We start from the raw sequence: 26,188 nt of genomic DNA on the forward strand, positions 1-26,188 counted from the left end.
TTGAAATAAAGTTAAGCAATAAAAACAAATGTCCAATCAGAAAAATACAGAATCTTAAAGTAGATGACAAACTGTATTAACAAATCAAATGTGTTTTAAAATGACAGCAAAAATAACTTAGTGCTGCAGGATTAGCATAGTTGAGACCATTAAAATATTTTTCAAGGAGAACACCCAGTAAGTATGAACAGCTGGTCTTCCTGGCATATATAGTCCTATTACTGAAGTATGTGAATAAGCTTAAAATCTGATGCAATTAAAAATTCAAATTAAGACTTTTCCCTCTGATTTTAGGTACTTTGCTATACAATTTGGCTTCTGAAGTAGAAGCCTTTAGAAGCCTATTTTTAGTTCACTACATACCCATGTCTTCTTTTAAGCAAAACTCTTCAGGAAACTGTCACTTATTTTGCTCCAGTAATGAAGGATATGTACCTGCTATGTTCTTAAAAACTCATCTCTAGTAGGATAGGTGAGATAGTACAGGGATTACAGCACTTGCTTTGCCTGCTGAAAACCCCAGTTTGATCCTTGGCATTTCCTGGAGTAGCCTCTGAACACTACCATTGTGACCCCAAAACAGAAACCACAAGTCCTCTAGGCTCAGTAGGAAAGAACAGAAGTCAGAGTGAATAAAAGAGAACATTCTGATGACATCCTTTGAGATCTTGAGTGAAATGAACCCATGAGTGAAATTATACTTGAAAGTGCATCCTCCTATTATTTTTGGTTACACTAAGTATTAAATGCTAGGATTTTCTTATGCCAGTTAAATTTCAACCCCTTATTACTTCTACTAGTCACACAAAATACGTCGGGAATATAACTGATGCCTAAATTACTAGTTCAAAGTTCTAGACATGGATTGCTTCTGGTCTTATTTTAAAAAATTAACTGAATCACCAACATTAGCAACATCAGATTCCAGGTAAGTGGTAAAAGGTAATGTTTAAGCTCACTGAAGGCCAATGCACATCATATTTGGTATCTGCCCCATCCACCTCTTGAAATGGGACTCTCCTCTAGAGTGTATGCCTTTTCCCTGCTACCTAACTCCCACCAACAGGTGAGACCATTCCTCCTGGCTGCTGACTCAAGCCTTACCTAGCAATCTACCCTGGCAGCTATCTGCCTCCAGAACTTCAGAGCCATGTGAGCCAGCCTTGTCTTGCACCTTTCTCATTCCTACTTTCTATTGTGATTCTAGTGTTCCTACTGCAGCCCCAGTCTTTCTGCTGACTTCCAAGTCATAGAGTTGAGACTTGGGCTCTGCCCCTCCTGGTCCTGTCGAGAAATTCCTTGAAGGCAGCAGTGGCACATAAATGATAGCCAGATATTGTGATTGGCAAATTGGATAACTGCTTAGACCATCTAGAATTCAAAGTTCTACCTTAAGCACACAGGACGCATACATAATAATGAAAAAGAGAAGGAATAACAGTTTCTTTAATAGAGACCGAAGTTCAGATAAGTCATTAAGTTTATCAAAACTCAACGCTGCTTGATGATTGCCTCAGAACAGTGTTCTCTTTGATGTTTACTGAGATGAAGAAATCAATGGAACAGAGATTCATTTAACTACAAGATCTATTGATAAAAAATATTAAAGTCACTGAAATAAAAATTGAACAAGCTAAAGAACACAGCAGAAAAAATGGAAGCTGAAAACCACATCAGTGACCTTGAAGACAAAGCACAAGATATCAAGAAAAGAAAGAAGAGGAAATATAAAATAGATTTCTTTGTTTGTGTTTGGTTTGGACCACACCTAGCAGTGCTTAGGGATTACACTCAAGGATCAGTCCTGTTAGAGCTCAAGGAACCATAAGAGGTGCAGTATTGAACTCAGGTCAAGGTGCAAGGAAAGTACCCCACTGCTATACTCTCTCTCCAGCCCTAAAAGAAATGTTTGAATAAAGAAAATTTAAGATACTTAATGGGCAATAGCAAGAGGAACGATCCTGAAGGAGAGGAACAAGATAGTAAAGGATGGTTAAGGAGATAATCACTATCACTATCATCCTATTGTTCATGGATTTGCTCCGAGCAGGCACCAGAAACGTCTCCATTCGTCCCTGTCACGTGCCAGTGTAGCCCAATGGCATATTGGAGGTTCTTTCAGGGTCAGGGGAATGAGGGCCATTATTGTCACTGTTTTTGGCATATTGTGTAAACCACTGGTAGCTTGCCAGGCTCTGCCTTAATAACTTAACTGCCTCAGGGCTAGAGGGATAGCACAGTGGGTAGGGCGTTTGCCTTGCACGCAGCTGACCCAGGTTCGATTCCCAGCATCTCGTATGGTCCCCTGAGCACTGCCAGGAGTAATTCCTGAGTGCAGAGCCAGAAGTAACCCCTGTGTATTGTCGGGTGTGACCCAAAAAGCAAATAAATAAATAAATAACTGCCTTAATAACTTCTTAAGTTATTAAGAGATAATAACTGAGAAATTGCCCAGTATGCAAGAGCTGTGCACAGATCCAGGGGGCCTAAAAAGTACCAAACAAAATAAAAGGCCCTCCCGTTGATCGTCGATTTGCTCGAGCGGGCCCAGTAACGTCTCCATTGGAGACTTTGTTGTTACTGTGTTTGGTAAGGTAAAGGTAAAGGCCCTCCCGTTGATCGTCGATTTGCTCGAGCGGGCCCAGTAACGTCTCCATTGGAGACTTTGTTGTTACTGTGTCTGGCATATCGAATACTCTTGGTAGCTTGCCGGGCTCTCCGAGAGGGGCGTGTTTGGCATATCGAATATTCTCGGTAGCTTGCCGGGCTCTCCGAGAGGGGCAGAGGAATCGAACCTGGGTCGGCCATGTGGGCCGCTTGTAAGGCGAATGCCCTACCGCTGTGCTATCGCTCCAGCCCAGTATACCAAATTACATTTTAATCAAAATGGCCAGAAAGAAAGAAAGACTAGTTAATGCAGCAAGACAGAAGAAGAACCTTAAATACAATGGAAGTAACTGCAGGTTCCTATTAAGCTAAGCTAAATTAATTCTGGTGGTAGTCCATTTTTGGGCCTGTCCCTTACATTTTCAGTATGCAGAAAAGCTTTCATCTTTGCATGTTTTTCCCGTAACTCCTTTGTTGATGACCTCACTGTATTGACCTGTAGATGGTAATAAAAGGAGATTTCAGGGCTCTCTACCTTTGTCGCAAGTCTGAGAGACCTGGGCCCTCCATGACATAAATTTCTTTCACATTCCTTGTCTCAGTGCCTCTAACTGAACGAATATTCATGCAACAATCCATATTTCATACCATACTCAAAAGTTAATTCAAAGCAGATCCAATATCTATATTAGACTAGAGTTCATAAAATACATTGAGGAAAACAAATAGAATTCTCCAGGATCTAGATTGGAAAGATGTTTTGAATTATTTGATTTCTCTTGCAAGATAAAAAAGAAAAACAAATAGTAGTACATGAATTGTAAAAGAATTTCACATGGCAAAAGAAACAAGCTACCAATTGGGAGAAGACAATTGCACATAATAATCAAATAAAGGCTAACATCCAAAACACATAGAGCTCTCACAAAATTCAGCAATAAAAAAATAAAACATTTTTATTACCATTTTTATTACCATTAAAACATTTTTATTACCATTCATATATATAGGGAAACAAATTAAAGGTATAGACAATGTCAATTGCTAATAAATCCTAGGCACTGAATTACAAAATCAAGAATACCAGATTGAGAGGAAGGGATGGGGAAACGGATGAGGTAGACTGGAAGTAACACAAGGAAATTCATTAATGGACAGCCCTTAGCACACTGCACGTTGGTGGTGGTAAAGTGAGATAACTACACCAAAACCATAACTTTCCATCAACAGTGACAGATGGGGCAGGGAAGATCAGAATCTAATCAGAGGTAATCTAATCAAAATAATAATGGTAGGGGTCATAGGCACTTTGGTGATTTTATATATCAGTACTTTATATATATCAGTAATTTTATATATCAGTACTATAAGCACGGTTGTTACCAAATTGCTTGTAGTGTAACAAAAAATAATTTTAAGAGGCTATATAGCCATCCAACTGAAAATATCACATGTTTCACAAATTTGTGGCTTTTTATTACAAAGTAAATGACCTGCAGAAATGTTTATCAATTTTATTTTAAAAATTAGACAAAATAAAAGCAACTTTAATTTTTTTATCTTGATCAATGTACTTAAACTCAATTTTTATAACATACTTATTTTCTTAGACTGAAATCCATAAACTTGACTAGCAGGTTGTCAACCTGTAAATCAAGATGGTTGAAAAACCTTAGAATGCAATCATACTAAATGACTAGATCATAAGTGCGATACTCAAAATACTTCTCAGGCAATTAGAATGTAAACATTTCTAAAAGTCAAGAATACTACAGACCCCTTCTCTAAAGGAGATTCTTTCTTTTAAGCACTTAAGAAAATCACTCCAAAGCTTGTTATTGAATCACTAAAATAATAATAAATGCAAGTCAAATAACTAGGTAGATAATGTCCAAAAGTGAAATTAAATTAAGGGAACTGAATTGTGTTTTAAAATGTTCTCATCAATGCACAACTCAAAAATAAAATAGATTATGAATGGAACAAAGTTATATATTGCTTATTTAAAAATTCAAAAATTTCTCAGAGTGCAGATTAGTGAGTTATGAATAAACACTGTAATAGAGGTAGGCCTGATGTTTGTATAATAACTGTATTTTAAATTTTATCATTAATTTTCTTAAAACATTTGGGCAGAAGAGAGAGCCTAGAGGTCTAAAGCTCATGGAAAGCTCTGCATGCGGAAGGGCCCAGTTTCCATTCAAGACACTGCATGATCTCCGAGTACCTCCACAAGCAATAACCAATACCACAGGATGTGAGCCAAGACAAACAAGCCAAAAGAAAACCTGGGATATTTCTGGAAAGTTTAGTCCAATGATAATTATAAGTTTTCACATTTCTTACAGTTTCTGAGGTTACACATCATAATTTCAAATTATTGGGTAAAAGCAAATTAAAACCACAATGATACCTCTTTGTACTCACTCAGGTAGTCATAATGATAATAATAATAAATCACTCTATCACTGTATCACTGTCATCCCATTGTTCATCAATTTCCTCGATCAGGCACCAGTACTGTCTCCATTTGTCCTAGCCCTGAGATTTTAGCAAGTGCCACATTGGAGGCTCTTTCAGGGTCAGGGGAGTGAGACCCATCATTGTTACTGAGTTTTGGCATATCAAAAAAAAATTCCTATAATTTGTGAAACAGAAGCATCAGTTTCCGTGGAAGCCTGCTAGAAAAGCAGAATATCAGAATTCTCCACCTAACCCACAGATTAGCAAGACTCCTGCAGGTGATGTACCAAAAAATAGGGAGAAAAGATGAACAGAAACTTCCTCAAAGAATGGCCAAGAACACATAAAAAAGTGCTTTACAATTACAATTATCAGGGAGATACAAATCAAAACGACAATGAGGTACACTCTCACTCCACAGAAACTGACACACATCAAAAAGAATAATCAGTGCTGGTGTTGGCGTGCAGAGAAATACTCTCATTCACTGCTGGTAGGAATGCCAGTTGGTCCAGCCTTTCTGGAAAACGATAGACATTCCTCAAAAAACTAGAAATTGATCTTTCATACAATCCAGCAAGACCACTCCTGGGAATATACCCTGGTGGCCAAAAACACAATGCATTAAAGCCATTTGCATTCATATGGTCTTTGCAGCAGTGTTCACAATAACCAGAAACTGGAAACAACCCAAGTACCTGAGAACAGATGAGTGGATAAAGAAACTATAGCATTATCTACAGAATGGAACACTACACAAATGTTAGGGAAAATTAAGTCATAAAATGTCTTTATCTATGGATAGCCATGAAGAGTATCATGCTTAGTGAAATGAGTAAGAGGGAGAGGGACAAACATAGAATGACTGCACTCATTTGAGGAATTTAAAAAAAAAAATCATAGCATGTAGGTGATATCCAAAGACAGTAGAAAAAATATCCAGAAGGACTGGCCATTGTAGAAGGGATGAGTGTTAGAACATTGTATGACTGAGACTTGATCATGAACAACTTTATAACTGTATATCTCACAGTGATTCAGTCTAAAAATATTTTAATAATAAAAAAACTGAAAGAGCACTTAAGTGATTTTTCGGACCCTCCAAATGAATATAAATAAATTGTTTCAAAGTTTACATTAAGCCTCAGTGGGATTAGGCATTAAGCGACTAACCAATAAAATAGCAATAGAAAACAATTTTTTCCACAGCACAGATGCTTTTTGGGTTAAAAACCTTAATATATTAAAAGAGAATGTAATATATCCAAAAATAATTGACAGAAATATAATCAGGGAGCAGGATTTTACTAAGTTAAATGAGAAAAATTAATATAGATAATATGAATAGTGTTAATAAAAACACCATAAAAGCAGATGCCAGAGTGATAGTATGTCAGGGTAGACGTTTGCCTTGCCTATGGCTCTCACATTTCATCTTTGACACTATACCCTGAGCCAGGAGTAATCCCTGAACACAGTCTTTTGTGCTCCACCACCAAAAAAAAAAAGAAAAAAACAAGCGAAGAACACCACAAGATTTTTGCGCTGTGTGACTAACATATTAAATGTGGGTGATCAACAGTCCCAGGCAGCACCTGATGTCAGACCTTTTGACTTAACCTAGAACCCCACCTTGTGAACTGCAAACCAAACCTGCAAATTGTAAAAAGACTATCAGATTTGTAATGTGAAAAGAATTGTTCTTCCGATTTTGTTAATAATAGATTTTTCTACACAAAATCCATGATCTTAACTTTACGAAATACATTATAAACTCTAATGATTTCCTAGTTACAATATGGATCTCGCATATGGCCATTTTAATGCTTTTTTTCAGAGCACTGGATAAACAGTCCCCATCTGATAATGGCAGGAATTTTATTCTTCCTGGTGTCTCTTAGACATTGCAAAGTGTCTGGGAAATATTTCAGACAGAATTTGTACAGATTCCTGTCTCTGCAGCACATATGCTTTCACTCTGACTCTTAAAGTTCCCCTTGACTAACTCTAACTGGCATGGAATCCACATAGTGGTAATAGTGGTAAAGTAAAAGTAAAGGCCCTCCTGTTGATCATTGATTTGCTCGAGTGGGTCCAGTAGTAATAGTGGTAATGACCTTTTATATCTTTTGTTGGTATCTGGTACTTACTTCATCCTGCCTTCATTCTATCCACCAAATATATTGATATTAATTCAATCTTGGCCTTCAGTCTTCACCTTGAAAGAAATTATTTCTTCATCTCTTTACACACAAAGGAGACAGAATAAATACCACAGCAGAAATTTGTAGCCTCACAATGATAGAGTACTTTCTAATTTGCCACAATCCTTCTCTCATCCAGGATCATAAGCACACACAAATTCTGAATAGGAATAAATTTAACCTCTTACACATCTTACACATTTTCACTTATACATCCAACACTAATTTGCCCTTTCTGAAGTAACAATCACTTTAATTTTTTAATGATAATTCTTATCTCTCAGGAGCCTTTCTTTAGGTTTTTGTTTCATTTGGTTGGTTGGTTGGTTGGTTGGTTGGTTGGTTGGTTGGTTGGTTTGGTTGATGGGTTTTGTGGTTCATTTCTGGCCATACCAAGTGATGGTCAGGATTGTTCCAGATGATGCTGGAGAATCATGCAATGACGGTGATCAGACCCTGGGTTCTTGCATGCAAAGTACATGGTCCAGCCCCTTAAGCCATCTCTCTGATTCTTAGTTCTTTTATCTCTTATCACACTCCTAATTCCTTCAACTCCTATGAGCCATATTTTAATCCTCACAAATATCACAAATGTCAGTAAATGTCTGACTCTAGTTCTCAGATATATCATAGGATGGAGTTGGAAATTAATAGAAGAATGAAATTGGAAATAAGAGTAGAACTCAAAGTTTCTCATATCTATACATGCTCAGTCTTGATCTCACCATCTCTACATTTTGAAACTAATTATATTAGTTGTACATTTTGAAATACTATTTTATACTAAAATTTTTGGGGTCAGTGTTTTCTATACAAGTATAACCTCAAATATTGGAAATGCTTCCCTCAAAGTCTACCAATTTTATTTGGCAAAATTACAAAGGTAGAATATGAACCCAATAAACATAGACTTTAAATTTAACAAGGACTATTAAATCTACTTAAAACATAATAAATAATATTTAATAATTGTCTCAGGGGTAAACATTTTAAAAATTAAACTAATGTTGGATTATACAAACAAAACTATTTCATTTAGAAAAATAAATTTATCAAGATTAAGTGACTGCAAAAGCCATTAAGTTAGAAGTAAAACATAACCCTCCAGATGCTCACTTTATTTCTCTTTGTTCTATACTGATTGCATTACCAAACTGGTCTTTGGGGTTAAAGCATTTTGCTGCAAGGACCTATTCATTCAGTGAGGAGACATTTATTCAATCTAATTTGAAACAAGTGACATGCAAAAAAGGGTGATCTATCAGGAGTGAAAAATCTTAGTTCATATATCCCAAACCTAATGTATATTCATGGGCTGGAGCGATAGCACAGCGGGTAAGGCATTCGCCTTACAAGCGGCCAACATGGCCGACCCGAGTTCGATTCCTCCGCCCCTCTCGGAGAGCCCGGCAAGCTACCGAGAGTATTCGATATGCCAGACACAGTAACAACAAAGTCTCCAATGGAGACGTTACTGGGCCCGCTCGAGCAAATCGACGGTCAACGGGAGGGGCCTAGGGGGGGCCTAATGTATATTCATATGAAGTTGTATAGACACTTAAATCCTAGCATCCTCATCCTTAAAATGAGAGGTTACACTTAAATCATCCAGAGTTCTCTTTCAGGTCTCTATAGTTCAATTAAAATTGTGTGTGCTGATCAAATAAACAAAATTTCATGAACGAATATTTAAAGTTTCCTGAATACTTCTTGAAATTAAATTTAAGATGTTCACTTGGAAGATTTAGGTGATTGAATTAGTGTTGGTGATTGGTATCTGATGAACATTTTTATAATGAAACTAATAATTTAATACTTGTCACTATTTCCAAATAAAAATGCCAATTATTTTTTAAAGATAGATGTAATGAAAACCTTGTGCATTCAATAATATATATTTAAAAATCTAGGTGTATAAAATAATTTTACTGATTCCTCCATTTTTTAAAAACTGAGCTGTCTGATAGTGATAAACACTTAGAAATAAGTCCCCAAATGCATTTTATACATAGATACTCTAATGAGCATCCCCAGCCAAATTTGGCATCCAGTTGAATTATATTAATCTAACTAAGGTAAATTCTTCTCATATAAGTAGGATTGGAGAAAAAGATATATTTTGATAAATACTTTAATATTTCAAAAATGGAGATTATATTTTTTTATAAAATCCTAAATGTGCTTAAAATAAATTGCTATTAACAGAACAGTACATTAAAATAGAAAAAGAGACTACCTTTGTTCTTTCTCTTACAAACTTATAACTGTGGGTCAATGTTGACCAAGTTCTTTCTTATTACAAACAATAACAGTATAAGTCTACAAAAAAAATGTTATTTGTAGTGAAGATGGTGCTAAGATTAACATTCAATTCTATTCCCCCACACTACACCACACTCTTGTATTTGTTTTACTTACTCATCTGTCATTTAAATACAATAAACTACCTCTTAAGTTATACAATTTCGGGCTGGAGCAATAGTGTAACAGGTAAGGTGCTTGCCTTTCATATTATTGACCCTGGTTTGATCCGCAGGACTATACTCCATATAGTCCGTGAGCCTGCCAGAAGTAATCCCTGAGTGCAGAGCCAGGAGTAAGTCCTGAAGTGTCCCCCCAAAAAAGTTATGCGATCTTATCAATTAACATACGTATATGTTAATTGATAAGATCGCATATATACACACACTTTTAAAACCATCACAGCAAGTGGGGCTGGAGCAATAAATAGCACAGCGGGTAGGGCGTTTGCCTTGCACGTAGCCGATCTGGGTTCAATTCCCAGCATCCCAGATGGTTCCCTGAGCACTGCCAGGGGTAATTCCTGAGTGCAGAGCCAGGAGGAACCCCTGTGCATCGCCGGGTGTGACTCAAAAAGAAAAAAAAAAATCACCGCAATCAATATAACATTTTCCATCATCCCAAATAGTTTTATAAAGTTTTCTTTGTATGGCACACCTCCTTTCCCCAATCCCAAGTGTACCACTGAGTTGATTTCATGTACTACAGATTAGTTTGTATCAATGAAACTAATAAATTATTTTGGGATTTTTATTTAAATTAATTACTTAGCATACGGTAATCTTCATGGTTTGAATTCTTTTGCTCAGCGTAATAATTTTAAGATTCATCTATCTTATTGCATATATCATTGTATGTGTCAATGTTAATTTCCTTTTTATTGCCATGTAATACTCACAAGTTTATTCAGTTACTTGTTGACAAGCACTTAGATTATTTCCCATTTGGGGTTATTACAAATAAAAACCACTATAAATAATCATATACAGTCTTATGCAGACATAAATTCCTTTTTTAGGCAAATATCTAGAAGTAGCATGTTTGGGTCATAATGTTATTTTGATTTTGATTGTGGTGATGGTTTTAAAAGTGTATATAGATGTGTTAATTGATCAGATTGCATGACTCTTTTTTGTTTGGGTCATAAGATAGATATTGATCAAATAGATAATTTTTAAAATATTTGAACTTTACATTCTTACTGATATGAGAGTTCTAGTTGCTCCATAAACACGGTAATACTCGGTTTCTCCATTTTTGATAAGCATTTTTGTTATTTTTATTTTGGTTTAACTACTCAAGGATATGTTATCTTGTAGTATTGTTATATTATCAAAAATCCTTAAATTTTTTTTTTATCTGGGGAAAGGTTGATCAGACAACACCTGGAAGAGCTCAGAGAACACTCATGGTTCTGTATTCCAGGATTATTCCTGGCAGTGCTTTAGTACCATATACAATGGCTGGACTCAAATCCAGACAGACTATATACAAAACAAGCACCTGCTGTTTTTGTTTGTCTTTGGGACACCCTAAGCAGTACTCAAGGATTACTCCTGACTCAGGGATCACTGCCAAATCACTGAGTTTTTGAGACCCAAAAACTTTAAAGGAAAAAAAATACTAAGCTTTTTCTTGAGTACCAAATTTGCAGAGGTTTTTTTTTTTTCAAATGAATATATCTAGGTTGTTAATGAGAGTGTGATAAAATAGAAATTTTATTTACACAGCGGGTGTTTGCCTTGCACGCAACCAACATGGCTGACCTGAGTTCGATTCCTCCGCCCCTCTCGGAGAGCCCGGCAAGCTACCGAGAGTATCTCACCTGCATGGCAAAGTCTGGCAAACTACCCGTGATGTATTCGATATGCCAAACACAGTAACAATTGTCACAATTGAGACGTTACTGGGACCGCTCAAGCAAATTGATGAACAATGGGAGGACAGTGACAGTGACAGTAAAGTAAAATTTGTTTTTTTAAACAAGTGGTGCTGAAAAAACTGGTTGGCCTTACACACACACACACAACACACACACATAATAACTCAGTTCTCTTTCTGATTCCCTGCTCAAAAGTCAAATCAAAATGGATTAAAGACCATGATATCAAACCTAACTTTAAAGGTACATAAAGGAAAATATAAATAGAACTCTCTGACATTGAAGCTAAAGGCATCTTCAAGGACAAAACACCACTGGCCAAGCAAGCAGAAGCAAATATAAACAAATGGAGCTACATTAAATTAACAAGTTTCTTCACCTCAAAGAAAACAATGACCAGAATCCAAGCACAGCTCACAGACTAGGAGAACTATTTGCCCTCCACTCATCCAACAAAAGGCTAATATCCAAGATATATAAAGCACTGGTAGAACTCAACAAGAAATAAATATCCAACACTATCACAAAATGTAGAGCAGAGACCAACATAAATATTCTCAAGGAAGTACAAAATGATGAGAAGGCATATGGGGGAAAAAATGATTTACATCACTAACCGTCAGGGAAACACATTAAGACAGACACACAAAAACAACATTAAGACGTCAACTCATACCAGAGAGATTGGCATGTATCAAACAGAGCAACAACTAGTAATAGCAAGGATGTGGGAGGAAAAGGACTTTGTTCACTTCTGGTGGGAATACTAGCTGGTCCACCCTTTTTGGAGGACGATATAAACATTCCTCAGAAAACTAAGAATTGAGCTTACATATGAGCCAAATGCACTGCTACTTAAAATAACAAAGATCTACAAGCAGCCCAAGTGCACACTGACAATAAATGAAGATATGCTATATAAAAAAGATGTGCTATATATATATATAACAGAACATTATTAAAACAATTAGAAAAGAAGTAAGCTTGCCTGCAAAATGTAAAGAACTATAAGATCATGATAACTGACGTATGTTAGAATAAAGGAAAATAACAAGGTATCTTAAGCATATATGCTACAATAAACAGAGAAAATACACACAATGTCCAACAAAAAACAACCCTGAAAAAATTAATATTTCCAAAGGAGTAGTAGAGAGAACTGTTGGACTGTAGTATAGGGGAAAGTGCAATTTGATGGTGAGGATAGTGTGGCAACATATTAAGCATTTCATTTTCATTTCATTTCATCATCCTGTTATTCGTCGATTGCCTCGAGCAGGCCCCAGTAACGTCTCTTTCATCCTAGCCCTGAGATTATATTCAAGGCTATTTAGGAGAATGAGACCCATCATTGTTACTGGTATCTGGCATATTTGGTACGCCACGGGGAGTTTGCCAGACTCTGCCCTGTGGGCAGGCTACATTCGATAGCCTGCAAGTTTGTCCAAAGTAGTAATGAGACAATAAGATGTCATAAAAAAAAAGTTTTGATAAGATGTCATGCGGCCGCAAATGCGGCCGCGTGGTTCCGGGATCTGGATTTTATAGTCTCTGAGTCTTGGCCGCTGATGGGATTACACGGCGCCAGGGGGCCAGGTGGTGGGTGTGACCCCCGCCTACTGGAATTTGCAAATTAAGCATTTGCAAACAATATTAACTCAATAAAAAATAAATTATGAAAAATGTCATCAGTAACTGATGATTTGTTAATTAGTTCATGAAAAACCAGAAAATTCCACAGAGAATTAATCAACATTTATTAGGGAATAAACTCTGTATTACTCATTGGGTTAAAGAATCCCGAGAACAGATGACTGGTTAAAGAAACTTTGGGGGGCTGGAGCGATAGCACAGTGGGTAGGGCGTTTGCCTTGCACATGGTTGATCCGGGTTCGATTCCTAGCATCCCATATGGTCCCCCGAGCACCGCCAGGAGTCATTCCTGAGTGCAGATCCAGGAGTAACCCCTGTGCGTCGCTGGGTGTGACCCAAAAAAAAAGAAAGAAAGAAAAAAAACTTTGGTACATCAGCACAGTGGAGTACTATGCAGCTGTTAGAAAAGATAAAGTCATGAAATTTACATACAAGTGGTACTACATGGAAAGTACCGTGCTAAGTGAAATGAGACAGAAAGAGAGGGATAGTCATAGAAAGATAGCATTCATCTGGGGAATATAAAATAACAAAATAGGGGACTAATATCCAAGAATAGTCGAGATAAGTACCAGGAGGTTCACTCCATGGTTTGAAGGTCAGCTGCACATTCTAGGGGGAAAAGCAGCTAAGATAGAGAAGGGAATGCCAATTAAAGGGTGTTGGGAGGATCCTCCCAACATGGGAGATGTATGCTGAAAGTAGACTATAGACCAAACATGATTGCCACTCAATGTCTCTTTTGCAAACCTCAGCAACCAAAAGGTGAGAGACAACAAAAGGGAATGCTCTGCCACAGAGGCAGGATGGGGTGGAGGGATGGGGGTGGGGTGGGAGGGATACTGGGATCATTGGTGGTGAAGAATGGGCACTGGTGGAGGGATGGGTATTTGATCATTGTATAACTTAAACCCAAACGCAAAAACTTGTAAGTCCACAACTGTACCTCATGGTGTTTCACTAATAAAATTTTTTAAAAAAATAAATAAATGAAGAATCATTGACATTTAGATCAAGAGCCCTGTATCTACTCAATAACTATAAGTAAAAAAGTTAATTTATTTTAGACACATTTTCTTTGAAAAAATACAAAAAAATGTTTAATACAATTTAGGTTTCCTTTGAAATATTTGCTGTAATGGCCAGTGAAGGCCTATATAAGATCCCCTTTGAAGAAGTTCGGGGTCTTGCCTCACCTAACTGACCTGCGTGTCTGTGTAGGCGGCTTGACCCTGGCTAGCCAGTCTTACAATAAACCTTGCTTGCTGTTTGCAGTCTCTGGAGTCTCTTTGTCGTTAAAGGGAGATCATGATCTGCGCCCTAACATTTGGAGGCCCCAGCGAGATCTCCCGACGGCAAATGGGCCCAGAGAGCGGGTTTTGAAAAGGCCTTAAAAAAAAATTTTTTTTTTCTGGGGAATATTCCATCTGTTCTGTGGGGGGACGGTGTCCCCTTCTGGACCGCAGCAGGGAAGTGGCCAACCCTGACTGGGAGGACTTGGGGGGACATAGGGTTTCCTCGAGCCCTCATCTGTTCTGGAGGCCTCATCTGTTCTGGAAAATACGGCGCCGGGAGAAGACCTGGAAGAACCAAACCCTCCGAAGGTGAAAATCACGTGCACGCCGTTTGGGCATATTCGGGAGTCCCAGGGTGACTGGTGAGTGTGGCGTGCACCCGTGTGAGAGAGTGGACCGGTCCGAGCGAGTGCAGGAGTGTGATCTGTGCGTGTGTCCTTAGTGTGTGTATTTGTCTTATTATCCTTCTCTTAGTTCTGTTTATTAAGATTGTTTAATATGGGTCAGAATCAATCGACCCCCAAAGCCTTAATTCTTAGCCACTTCTCTGAGGTCCAAAAGAAAGCCCAGCATATGGGTCTCATGATAAAGAAAGGTAATTTCAACACTTGTTGTTCATCAGACTGGCCTGCTTTCAGGGTGGGCTGGCCCCCACAAGGTTCCTTTTCACCAAACCTCGTGACACGGGTAAAAGAAGTCGTTACCCGCCCGGGAGCCCGTGGGCATCCTGATCAACTACCTTATGTTCTTACGTGGGAATTTCTCCTAGAAGAACCTCCCCAATGGCTCGGTCCCTTCTTATCCTTTTCTCCAGCGCCTGTTCCCCCTCCCGTTGCTCCTCCGGCACCTGTTCTTCCAGCCTTTCGGGATCCTGCCGCCTGTCCTATCTTGGCCCTTCAGAAGGAAGCAGAGAAAGAGATTCATGCTAAGGCAGCCGTGGCCCTAAGGGGGGCAGCAGACTGCACCCTGAAGCCACGGGAGAAGGAAATCCGAGATAGAGCTGTTGAGGCCATTGAAGCAATCCTAAACCCTTCCTGGGAACCCAATCCTCCACCGGCGGTCCTCTCTGACTCGCTTTATCCTCCCCTCACAGACTTTGACACCGAGATAAGACCTCCTCCTTATGTCCCCATCCCTGACCTGGCAGCAGCCCCTGGTCCGGCTGCAGACTCTACTCAGGATGTCGGCCCTAGCCGACGGCTTCGTCCACGTGGAAACCTCCGGCCGAGATGGGAGATCCTGTCTCTAGTTCCGGACCAGGCCCCCATTCTGTTTCTTTGTTCCCTGTGAGAGCAATTGGCCACCCAGGTGGCCAACAGTATCAGTATTGGCCCTTTTCATCTAGCGATCTATATAATTGGAAAATCCAGAACCCTCCTTTTTCTGTGGATCCAAAGGGTCTCATAGGTCTCGTGGAGTCCATCATGAACACCCACTGTCCCACATGGGACGACTGCCAGCAACTCATCCGAACTCTCTTCACGACTGAGGAGAGGGAGCGCATCCTCGTTGAAGCTCGAAAGATGGCGGGAGATGATGGGCGGCCCACCATCCTACCTGACCTCATCGAGGCGGCGTTCCCGCTCAGCCGACCTAACTGGGATTTTGGGACGGCAGAAGGTAGGGAGCGTCTCCGAGTATACCGCCAGACTCTCATGGCCGGTCTCCGAGCGGCCGCTAGACGGCCCACAAATTCCGCCAAGGTAAAAGCTGTTGTCCAAGGGGAAACCGAAAGCCCAGCCGCATTTCTTGAGCGATTGTATGATGCCTACCGGCAGTATACTCCCATTGACCCTGAGGCTGACCTACACCGCTCAGCAGTGTTGCTCTCCTTCATTAGCCAGGCAGCCCCTGACATAAGAAGGAAGTTAAATTCCCGGGAAAACCTGGGTAGCATGACCCTCCAGGAGATGCTGCATGTTGCCGAGAGGGTATACAACTCTAGGGAGAGTAAGGAAGAAAAAGAGGATCGGTTGAGGCAGGAGGACAGGGACAGGCAGGAGAGACAGAGAAAAAAGGATCGGGAATTCCAGAGTAGGGAAAATCGGAAGTCAGAAAGAACTTACTAGGATCCTTCTGGCAAGCGTAGGGAGCCAGCCCAAAGGGAGAGGGCCGCCTAGCAGACCAGGCCTAGGTAGGGATCAGTGTGCCTATTGTAAGGAAAGCGGGCACTGGAAGCATGAGTGCCCATATCGCGGGAAGAAGCAGGAAGGGTGGGGAAGGAGACAAGAAGATGGGGAGGGGAAGACTGCTAAAGATAGGGCCAAAATTCTAGTAGCTGAGGAGGAGGAGGACTGAAGGGGACGGGACTCGGCTCCCCTCCCCGAGTCTTGGGTAACTGTTTGTGTGGAGGGGAAACCAGTGGGGTTTATGGTAGACACAGGGGCCCAATACTCAGTCCTGAATCAGGCCATGGGGAAACTTAAACCTAACAAAACCAGTCTAGTCCAGGGGGCCACAGGATCAAAAATCTACCCTTGGACCAGCAACCGCCAGGTGCATGTAGGGAAACATCAGGTCACTCATTCATTCCTAGTGGTGCCCGACAGCCCGGCCCCCCTTCTGGGGAGGGATTTATTGACCAAAGTTAGAGCCCGGATCCACTTTGACCCTGATGGGATTAAGGTTATGGATGGGGAAGGGGCTCCTCTACATGTCCTAACACTCTCGGTACGTGATGAACACAGATTATTCAGGAACTTGGGGGAGGATAGTGTGAGGGGGACGATGGCATATTGGTTGAAGAAATACCCCTCCGCATGGGCCAAAGTGACAGGCATCGGTCTCGCCAGACATGTTCCACCAGTAGTGGTGGGGCTCAAAGCTTCCGCCCAGCCGGTCAGGGTATGACAGTACCCAATACCAGAAGCAGCCAGGCGTGGCATCTCCCCGCATATCCACAGACTTTTGAAAGAGGGGGTTTTGAGACAGTGTCACTCAGCTTGGAACACCCCTCTCCTGCCTGTCAGGAAGCCTGGTATCTCAGATTACCGTCCAGTGCAGGACTTGAGGAAGGTGAATGAGAGAGTGGAGGACATCCACCGGACGGTGCCAAACCCCTACACCCTCCTGAGCCATTTAGCGCCCTCTCTTAAATGGTACACCACCCTGGATCTAAAGGACGCCTTCTTTAGCATACCCCTGACTGAGAGCAGCCAGTTGCTTTTTGCATTCGAATGGCAGGAGGAGGGGAAGGTGAGACAGTTAACCTGGACGAGGTTGCCCCAAGGATTTAAGAACTCTCCGACCCTGTTCAATGAGGTCCTTAGCCAGGATCTCGAGCCCTTTTGACAAGCACATGAGGAGATAACATTGCTGCAGTATGTAGATGACTTGCTGCTGGCGGCCCCCACCCAGGAGAGCTGTAGATGGGCTACAGGGCAGCTTCTCGCCCTCCTGGGGGAACTGGGGTATAGGGCGAGTGCAAAGAAGGCTCAAATATGCCAGGAGACTGATAGCCCAAGTATGTTGGGCTATCAGTCTCCTGGCATACTTGGGCTATCAGCTAGAAGGAGGGGCGCGATGGTTAACAGAGGAAATGAAACAGACCGTCCTCCATATCCCCACCCCAACATCTGCAAGGAAAGTGAGGGAGTTTCTAGGGTCGGCTGGATACTGTAGACTCTGGATCCCCAATTTTGCTGAGATTGCAAAACCCCTGTATGAGGCCACCAAAGAGACTCGGGATTGGGAATGGACAGAGAGTCACCAGGCCACTTTTGAACGTCTCCGAGTCGCGTTATTGCAGGCCCCGGCCCTAGCCCTGCCTGACCCTTCCAAGCCATTTACCATCTATGTGGACGAAAGGAAAGGGATAGCTAAAGGGGTACTGACGCAGAAGCTGGGCCCTTGGCGAAGGCCAGTGGCCTACCTCTCAAAGCGGCTAGATGCGGTTGCGGCTGGGTGGCCACCGTGTCTCAGAGTAATTGCAGCAGTAGCCCTCTTGGTCAGAGACGCTGACAAGCTGACTTTCGGGCAGGAGCTCCACATAGTTACCCCGCACCCGATTGAAGGGATCCTGAAACAGCCGCCAGGGAAATGGATAACCAACGCCCGCCTCACCCATTATCAAGGACTTTTATTAGATAGTCCCCGCATTGTTTTTGCCAGCCCATCCACCTTGAGCCCCGCCAGCCTGCTGCCCGAACCGGACGCAGTCTCGCCCAGTCACCAGTGCCTTGAAATATTGGCTGAGATTTCCCAGGCAAGGCCAGGCCTGAAGGACATACTATTGGAAAACTGCCCCTTGAACTGGTATACGGACGGAAGCAGCTTTGTGCTACAAGGGGTAAGAAGAGCGGGGGCCGCGGTGGTGGACCATGAAGGGGTGGTGGTATGGAGCAGCGCCCTGCCCCCTGGACCCTCAGCCCAGAAGGCCGAACTGATGGCCTTAACAGAAGCCTTGGAACGCGCAGAAGGGAAGCGGGTTAACATATATACGGACAGTCGCTATGCCTTCGCCACCCTGCATGTCCATGGCGCCATCTACCGAGAACGGGGATTCCAGACTTCTAACGGACAGGAGCTCAAGAATCTGGCAGAGGTCCAGCGTCTCTTAATCACTTAATCACTTAACTTCCCGTTAGTCGTCGATTTGCTCGAGCAGGCACCAGTAACATCTCCATTTGTCCCTGTCGCGTGCTAGTGTAACCCAATGGCATCTGTTCGCTCCAGGAACATGAAGGGCCTCAAACCGATCGTTCATGATCTTGACTAAGAAGTCTGACCATCTGGAAGGTGGGCGGCCACACAGTCTTTTGACATCCCGTGGAATCCAGTCGGTAACAGCTCTAGTCCAGCGGTCGTCTGGACTAGAGCGTCTCTTAATGGCAGTGGACAAACCAAGGGAGGTAGCCGTCATCCATGTCCCTGGGCACCAAAAGGGGGACAACCCAGACGCTGTAGGGAATCGTCGAGCGGACACGGAAGCCCAGAGAGAGGCTATGGAGAGCACTCCCGCCATGACCCTTTCCCTGCCAATGCCAGAACTCCCCAAACTGCCGTCGGAGCCTCAATACTCCCCCACAGACCTGGACTGGATACAAAGACAGTGGCCCACAGCCATGGCTAGAGACCCCAGGACGTGGCACCGAAGTCCGGACGGGGCCATAATTCTCCCTCGCCAGCTAGGCGAATTCCTGGCTAGCAACATTCATCGGACCTCTCACCTGGGGCGCCGGAAGCTAGCGGAGCTACTCACGGCTGCGCGCCTGGTGTACCCTGCTATGACCGCAAGCCTGCAGCAGATCACTGACGCCTGTACTGTCTGCGCCCAGATGAGACCGGCCATGCGGAGGGGCATGCATACAGGTAGCAGGGAAGCGGGGAGGAGTCCGGGGAGGAGTTGGAAGGCAGATTTTACAGAGGTTAAGCCAGGCAAGTATGGGTATCGGTATCTGCTAGTTCTGATAGACACCTTTTCGGGCTGGGTGGAAGCTTTCCCAACAAAGCACGAGACTAGTCGGGTGGTAGCTAAGGTCCTGCTAGAAGAGATCATACCCCGATATGGCGTCCCTGACTCGATCGGGTCAGACAACGGCCCGGCTTTGTTAGCAAGGTCCTGCAAGGCCTAGCCCAAGCTATGGGAACTGATTGGAAATTACATTGTGAATATAATCCCCAGAGCTCTGGGCAAGTAGAGAGGATGAATCGGACCCTGAAGGAGACCTTGACTAAATTGGCTCTCGAGACTGGCGGGGACTGGGTGACACTCCTACCCCTCGCGATTTTCCGAGCTGAGGAACACTCCCTATGTACATGGGTTAACACCTTTTGAAATCCTCTATGGGGCACCCCCACCCATCACGCGAAGGACTCTGGCTCCGCCAGGGGAAGTTGTTGTGCACCCGGACTACCTGACAGTCCTGCAGACTCTATCCCGAGTGCACCAGCAGATATGGCCGCTGGTCAAGGCATATCACGAAAGGGAGGGGGAGGGACCGGAGCACAGACTGGTGCCAGGGGATAGAGTTTGGGTGAAGGGACACAATGTTAGAAATCTGGAGCCCCGATGGAAGGGTCCTTATGTTGTTCTTTATACCACCCCCACTGCCTTGAAGGTTGATGGAATCGGGCCATGGGTTCACCATTCCCAAGTCCGACCAGCAGGAACTGCAGGAGACGAGGAGGGAAGTGCCCTACAGCCTCAGCCTCAGCCGGGCCATCCTTCAAATCCCCTCAAGCTCTGGCTGGTACGAGGTGCTTCTGGACACAGGAGCCGCGCACTCGCTGGTGCATCTACCTCCTAGGGGTGTTCCTAGTGGTCGTCATTCCAGTATGGTCGGCCGGAAGCCCTCATCAGCCCTACCAGCAAACCTGGGTCCTGAGAAACAGAGACACCCATGAGGAATGGAACCTGACTACGAACCCGGCTAGCGCATTGTGGACCTGGTGGCCAGATCTATATGTGGACTTGGAGGAGGTCTTGGGTATTTTTTACTCCCTTCCTCAGCAAGGGAAGGTACATTACATGAGGAAACGGGCAGTGGGAGATACCTCCTCGCTCCTGGACAGACAGGCTCTCCGGAAAAATGGGTTCTTCGCCTGCCCTGGCTATAAAACTGGAGTATGGCGCCGGGAGTGTGGGGGGGTGGAAAGCCTTTACTGTGCTGCCTGGAAATGTGTAGTGGCTAATGACGGGGAATGGAGGTGGCCAGTAGCTCAGGAGCTGATCAATATGCAGTTTATCCACCCTTTTCAGCAGGGGAGAGCGGTCCCGGGGTCCAACCAAATCCGAATTTCCTTCACTGAGGCCGGAAAGAAGGATAGGAGGTGGGTGAACGGGCTAACCTGGGGCCTCTTGCCTTACAAAAAACCTTGGAGGGGAATCCTATTCCAAATATTGCTCCGCTTTGGGCCAATCTCCACTCCAGTGGGGCCTAACACCATATTGAGGCTACCTAGTTTCAAGCTGGGCCCCACGAGACTTAGGCCAGCCCCGACCTCCCTGGGAAGCTCTGCATTTGCCAATGCTGGCTCCCTTGGCCCTAGCCAAGCCACGGGTACCACCCTTCAACCCTGATCACTGAGTGCTGCCAGTCCCATCCAGACCAGGGATATCACCCCCCAGTCTCAATCCCTGAGCTCCTTGGAGCTTTTGCTGCATGCCGCTTATGTGTCTTTGAATAAGACAGCCCCAAATCTGACGGAATCATGCTGGTTATGCTTTAACCCTGCACCCCCCTTTTATGAGGCCATCGGGCTCAATGCCTCATATAATGTCAGCATCTCTGTCCCCCCCCCCGATGGTTGGGACCCTCGCCCCAGTACTGGCTTAACCATAACTCAGGTCAGTGGCCAAGGGAGATGTATAGGTACAGTTCCAACTGAGAAAGCTAGACTATGTGCCCATACAGATCCTGATCCGGGCTGGAACAGCTCAGTGTGGGTCACGCCATCTGTTGGAGCCTGGTGGGTGTGCTCACTCTCTGGGCTCACTCCTCAACTGGCTGGATCAGTATTCGATGCCTCGCGGGAATTCTGTCTGATGGTGCTGGTGATGCCTAGAATTATTTACCACCCCGCCGAGACTCTTATTTCCTATCGGTCTGGACAACCTGGAGAGCATCCTCGAGTTAGGAGGGAGCTCTTCACCACCCTGACCCTTGCCACCTTGTTTGGAATAGCGTTGGCCGGGGCAAGCACTGGCATCGCCTCCCTGGCCACACAGCATTCTGGCTTGCAGTCCCTCAGGGCAGTGGTAGATGAGGACTTGGACCGCATTGAAAAGTCTATTAGCCTGCTTGAAAGATCCTTGACCTCCTTGTCTGAGGTCATACTACAGAACAGGAGGGGGTTAGACCTATTGTTCCTCAAGAATGGAGGGCTCTGCGCTTTGGGAGAGGAGTGCTGTTTCTACGCTGACCACACTGGGGTTGTCCAAGATTCTATGGCCAAGCTGCGGGAAGGCCTCGAACAACGTAGAAGAGAAAGCGAGGCCCGGGAGAATTGGTTTGAGTCTTGGTTCAATCAATCCCCGTGGATGGCCACTCTCCTATCTGCTTTAGCTGGACCGGTGGTAATTATCCTACTTATGGTAACTATAGGCCCTTACATTTTAAATCGTCTTGTGGTATTTGTCAAAGACAGAATTAATACAGTTCAACTCTTGGTCCTACGGCAACAGTATCAGACATTGGGGCCCGCTGAGGAAATTACTCCTCTGTATGAAGAGCCCACTGAGAAAGATTCCTCAATATGAAGTAGAGAAAGGGAGGAATGTTAGGTCCCTACGGACCCTGAGGGAGATTCCAGAGTTAAAACTCTATAAATTTTAACTCTCCCTTTCCTGCCCTCCTTATCTGTTACCTCCCTTAGGAACTCTTCCCTTATCCACCTCCGGAATGCAGGGCTGAGAATCAGAGGAAGCCAGGTGATAACCAAATGTCCAAGTTACCTGATGCCCACTAGTCACAATGCCTATGTACGTAAATGCTGATCTTTGAATCTATAGGCTAAGGAGTGATGTACTTTTACATGGATTGGTTAAGAAAGCATATGTTGTTACAAATCTACTGGCTATGAAATGCGCGGGCTTTGCTGTAACGGCCAGTGAAGGCCTATATAAGATCCCCTTTGAAGAAGTTCGGGGTCTTGCCTCACCTAACTGACCTGCGTGTCTGTGTAGGCGGCTTGACCCTGGCTAGCCAGTCTTACAATAAACCTTGCTTGCTGTTTGCAGTCTCTGGAGTCTCTTTGTCGTTAAAGGGAGATCACGATCCGCGCCCTAACACAATGTTTCTCTTGAGTTCTTTTGAGTAAAGTGATATGTTGGCAATATCCATTGCAAAATTAATATTCAAAATCTCCACAATTACTTAAACCCTGAGTCATTACTTAACTTTTTTACATCCATAAAAGCTGAAGCTCGGCATCCTTTGTCAGCAATTAAGAGATGGAAGTTTTGGATGGGAACTTGGTGATATTCTTCTAATCTAATGATGCTTCATAGTATAAAAACCACTCCAAGAAAAAGTAGGAGGATACACTCTCAGTCAATGTAAGACTTAAACCATAGATTGAAAATGAACCTCAAATATATGCTTAATATTAAAATAGTAGTGAATAAAATGTCCTTTTCTATCTATTTTGCTTATTGGATATTCTAAAAAGTCCTTTATATTGATATAAGCAATATATTGTAAATAGCCAATGTAATCCCTGAAGTGGAGGAATTAACAGAAGGTGTTGGATGTCCTCTTCAATCCATCTGCCAAACTTCAACTCTGAATCCCCACAAACATGAACAGAGAGAATGTCTGTGTTAGTGTTTGAGTTAGTTCTGATACCAGATAGTACTCTTTGTAAAAAAAATCCTTTTTAATTATGAAATGTGAAATTCTGTCTAAAAGAGATGATGATGATCTTAATGCTTTAATGACACATTCATGTCATTTACTGACCAAATGGTCTGCTGAAGCAGACAGATTTCACAATAGAGTGAGAAAACAGTGATTGTAAGCATATGTGTATTTACTCATGCAGACTCACAAGACTCTCTTCTTTAAAAATCAATACCATATCAATAATGCAATCTCTGAGTTAATTGGAAGGAGAAAAACAAACCTGCCATATTAAATCAGTGTGGCTCATTTAAATTGCAATGGTTTTGTGATTTGTACTCATCTTGCAGGTTTCACTGCATTTCTTTTTTCTAAGTCTTAGGCATCTAAGTAATTTATATCTAGTTTTTTGTTTTCACATATTTTATGAGCATTTTTAAGTCTTCTTTCCCTCTAAAGAGAGAGAAATATTCATTCTTTGATAGAACATAGAATGTATTTTTGAAGAAAGAAGAACAAGCTTGTCTTTCCCCTTTTTGTCACTCTGGCGAAAGTATTTCAGTAGCAGTTTCCTGTGGCAATTATAATGATCATTACAAAATGTAAAAATAGCATTTTGTCTGAAACATCAATCTCTGAACCTGGTTTAAGTGGTACCACCCTGAGGCAAAAATCCACCTCAGTTGACTTAGGTTGAGCAAAGTGAAACAACCAGTCTCACAGGTCAAAACAGTCAAAAGCAGCATTTTTCTTATCCTGCAGCCTAGTACATACTCAAGCTTCTCTTCCTTCAAGAACAGCCTGTCCTAAAACCTGCAAAAATGCATCAAAATAGAGCTCTTGGTTGACAACTAACCTTGACTGCTGCTATCCTGATTTTGATCAAAGCCTCTCAGACAAATTAGAACCTGAAAGTAAGGCCTTTGTAAAAATAAAATGAGTATATATGTAAAAGGAACTATTGAACATATGCTGGCTTGATATAAATAAAGAAACTGAGAAGGAATATATAATAAGATAATGAAAGTGGGACACTGTCTTGGGGAATACTTGGCCAGTGAAAGGGAGACCCTCTTTTTGTTAAGTGGCCAGAAATTAATCGATTGGTTTGAGGCAGGAAAGTCAGAATTCCCTGGAACAGGCATCAACAAAATAGTCCTTTAATGGAGTCTTTTTACAAATGTTCTATTCAAAATAGTATTCAGAAGTAATCACATGGGGCTGGAGTGATAGTACAGTGGGTAGGGCGTTTGCCTTGCATGCTGTCAATCCAGGTTTGATTCCCAGCATCCCATATGGTCCCCTGAACACTGCCAGGCATGAGTAATTCCTGAGCGCAGAGCCAGGAGTAATCCCTGTGCATCAACGGGTATGACCCAAAAAGCAAAAAAAAAAAAAAAAAAAAAAAAAAAGTAATCACATACTAAACATACAATTTTCACAGCTCAAAAGCATTCTTCCATGATATTGTTCCAATATTCCCACAAAGAACCCAACCCATAACTAATTATAGGAAAACAGGAACAAGAAGGGTTTGTTCATGGTTCAGTTCTGATCCCATGTCATACCAATATTTGTTGGCAACAATATCCAAGAGAGTTGAGTTTTATTTGATACTTTGAAATTTTTATTTCATTTCCTCTGGAAGAAACACTTCAAAATAGGAAAAGAGGCCAGAGAGACAGTTCGAGAGATAGTGTCTTGCCAACCCCAAGCACAGCTGGGAGTAAATACTAAGCATAGTCAGGTGGAACTGTCCCAACTCTCCACCACAAAACAACAACAACAAAACCCAAGAACAAACCAAAAATCACACAACAAACTCCTCATGACATAGGTCAAGATATGGAAAAATATGAGGTTCTATTGCTTCCATGCATACTGTTTATAATTTATCTTTTAGGAAGAAAATTCTTTATTCCAAGAAAAAATGAGGTCATATTTCTTAACAACTGGCCAATGAAGCCTGACCTCAGATACTATTTCATGACTTCCCTGTGTTACCAAAGTTTGAGATTAAGAAAGATAATACATACTTCCAAAAGAAATAGATATGACCAAAACACATCCCCGGGATCTAGTTTGGCGCTCACACCACCACACTGTGCACTGCTCTCAGAGCCACCATGTGGCTCTGCCTGGTGGGACTGTGGGCATGAGAGGTGGGACAAGATGGGAAGATGTGACATAAACCACGGTCCCATCACAAGGTCCTTATTTCCACTTGCCTGGTTCTCCAACTCTCTCACCTACCACCTACAACTGGGAGGAGTGCCCTTCCTTCTCAACGTGGATCCACCCAAGGGGGAGGTGCCTGTCTGGTCACTTCTACTGCTCAGGTAAATACTTCTGTCCTAAAAACAGATCACCTTCCCTGGCAGCCTGAGGGCCAGATCTTGGGAGGAGAATGACTTGTTCAGAGCCTTTCCAGTGGGGAGATCTCAGTATCAAGTTCAAAGAATGTTTCTCAGTGAATAAGGCAACAACTCTGCTGATGCTTGG

General features: G+C 42.7%; 1 protein-coding gene across 1 annotated transcript in view; it reads left to right on the plus strand.

Annotated features, from left to right (window-relative positions):
* LOC130030660 (uncharacterized) overlaps positions 1–20,653 on the plus strand; it is a 47,489-nt gene extending 26,836 nt beyond the window's left edge. Inside the window, 7 exon segments of the mRNA XM_056122028.1 lie at positions 15,044–15,615; positions 15,714–16,455; positions 16,571–17,859; positions 17,891–18,955; positions 19,221–19,946; positions 19,949–20,139; positions 20,141–20,653. Of these exon segments, the coding sequence (XP_055978003.1) occupies positions 15,044–15,615; positions 15,714–16,455; positions 16,571–17,859; positions 17,891–18,955; positions 19,221–19,946; positions 19,949–20,139; positions 20,141–20,653 (5,098 nt within the window).
* The last annotated feature ends 5,535 nt before the right edge of the window (positions 20,654–26,188 follow it).

Source organism: Sorex fumeus, unplaced genomic scaffold (assembly GCF_029834395.1).
Source record: "Sorex fumeus unplaced genomic scaffold, SorFum_2.1 ptg000044l, whole genome shotgun sequence".
Lineage (NCBI taxonomy): Eukaryota > Metazoa > Chordata > Mammalia > Eulipotyphla > Soricidae > Sorex > Sorex fumeus.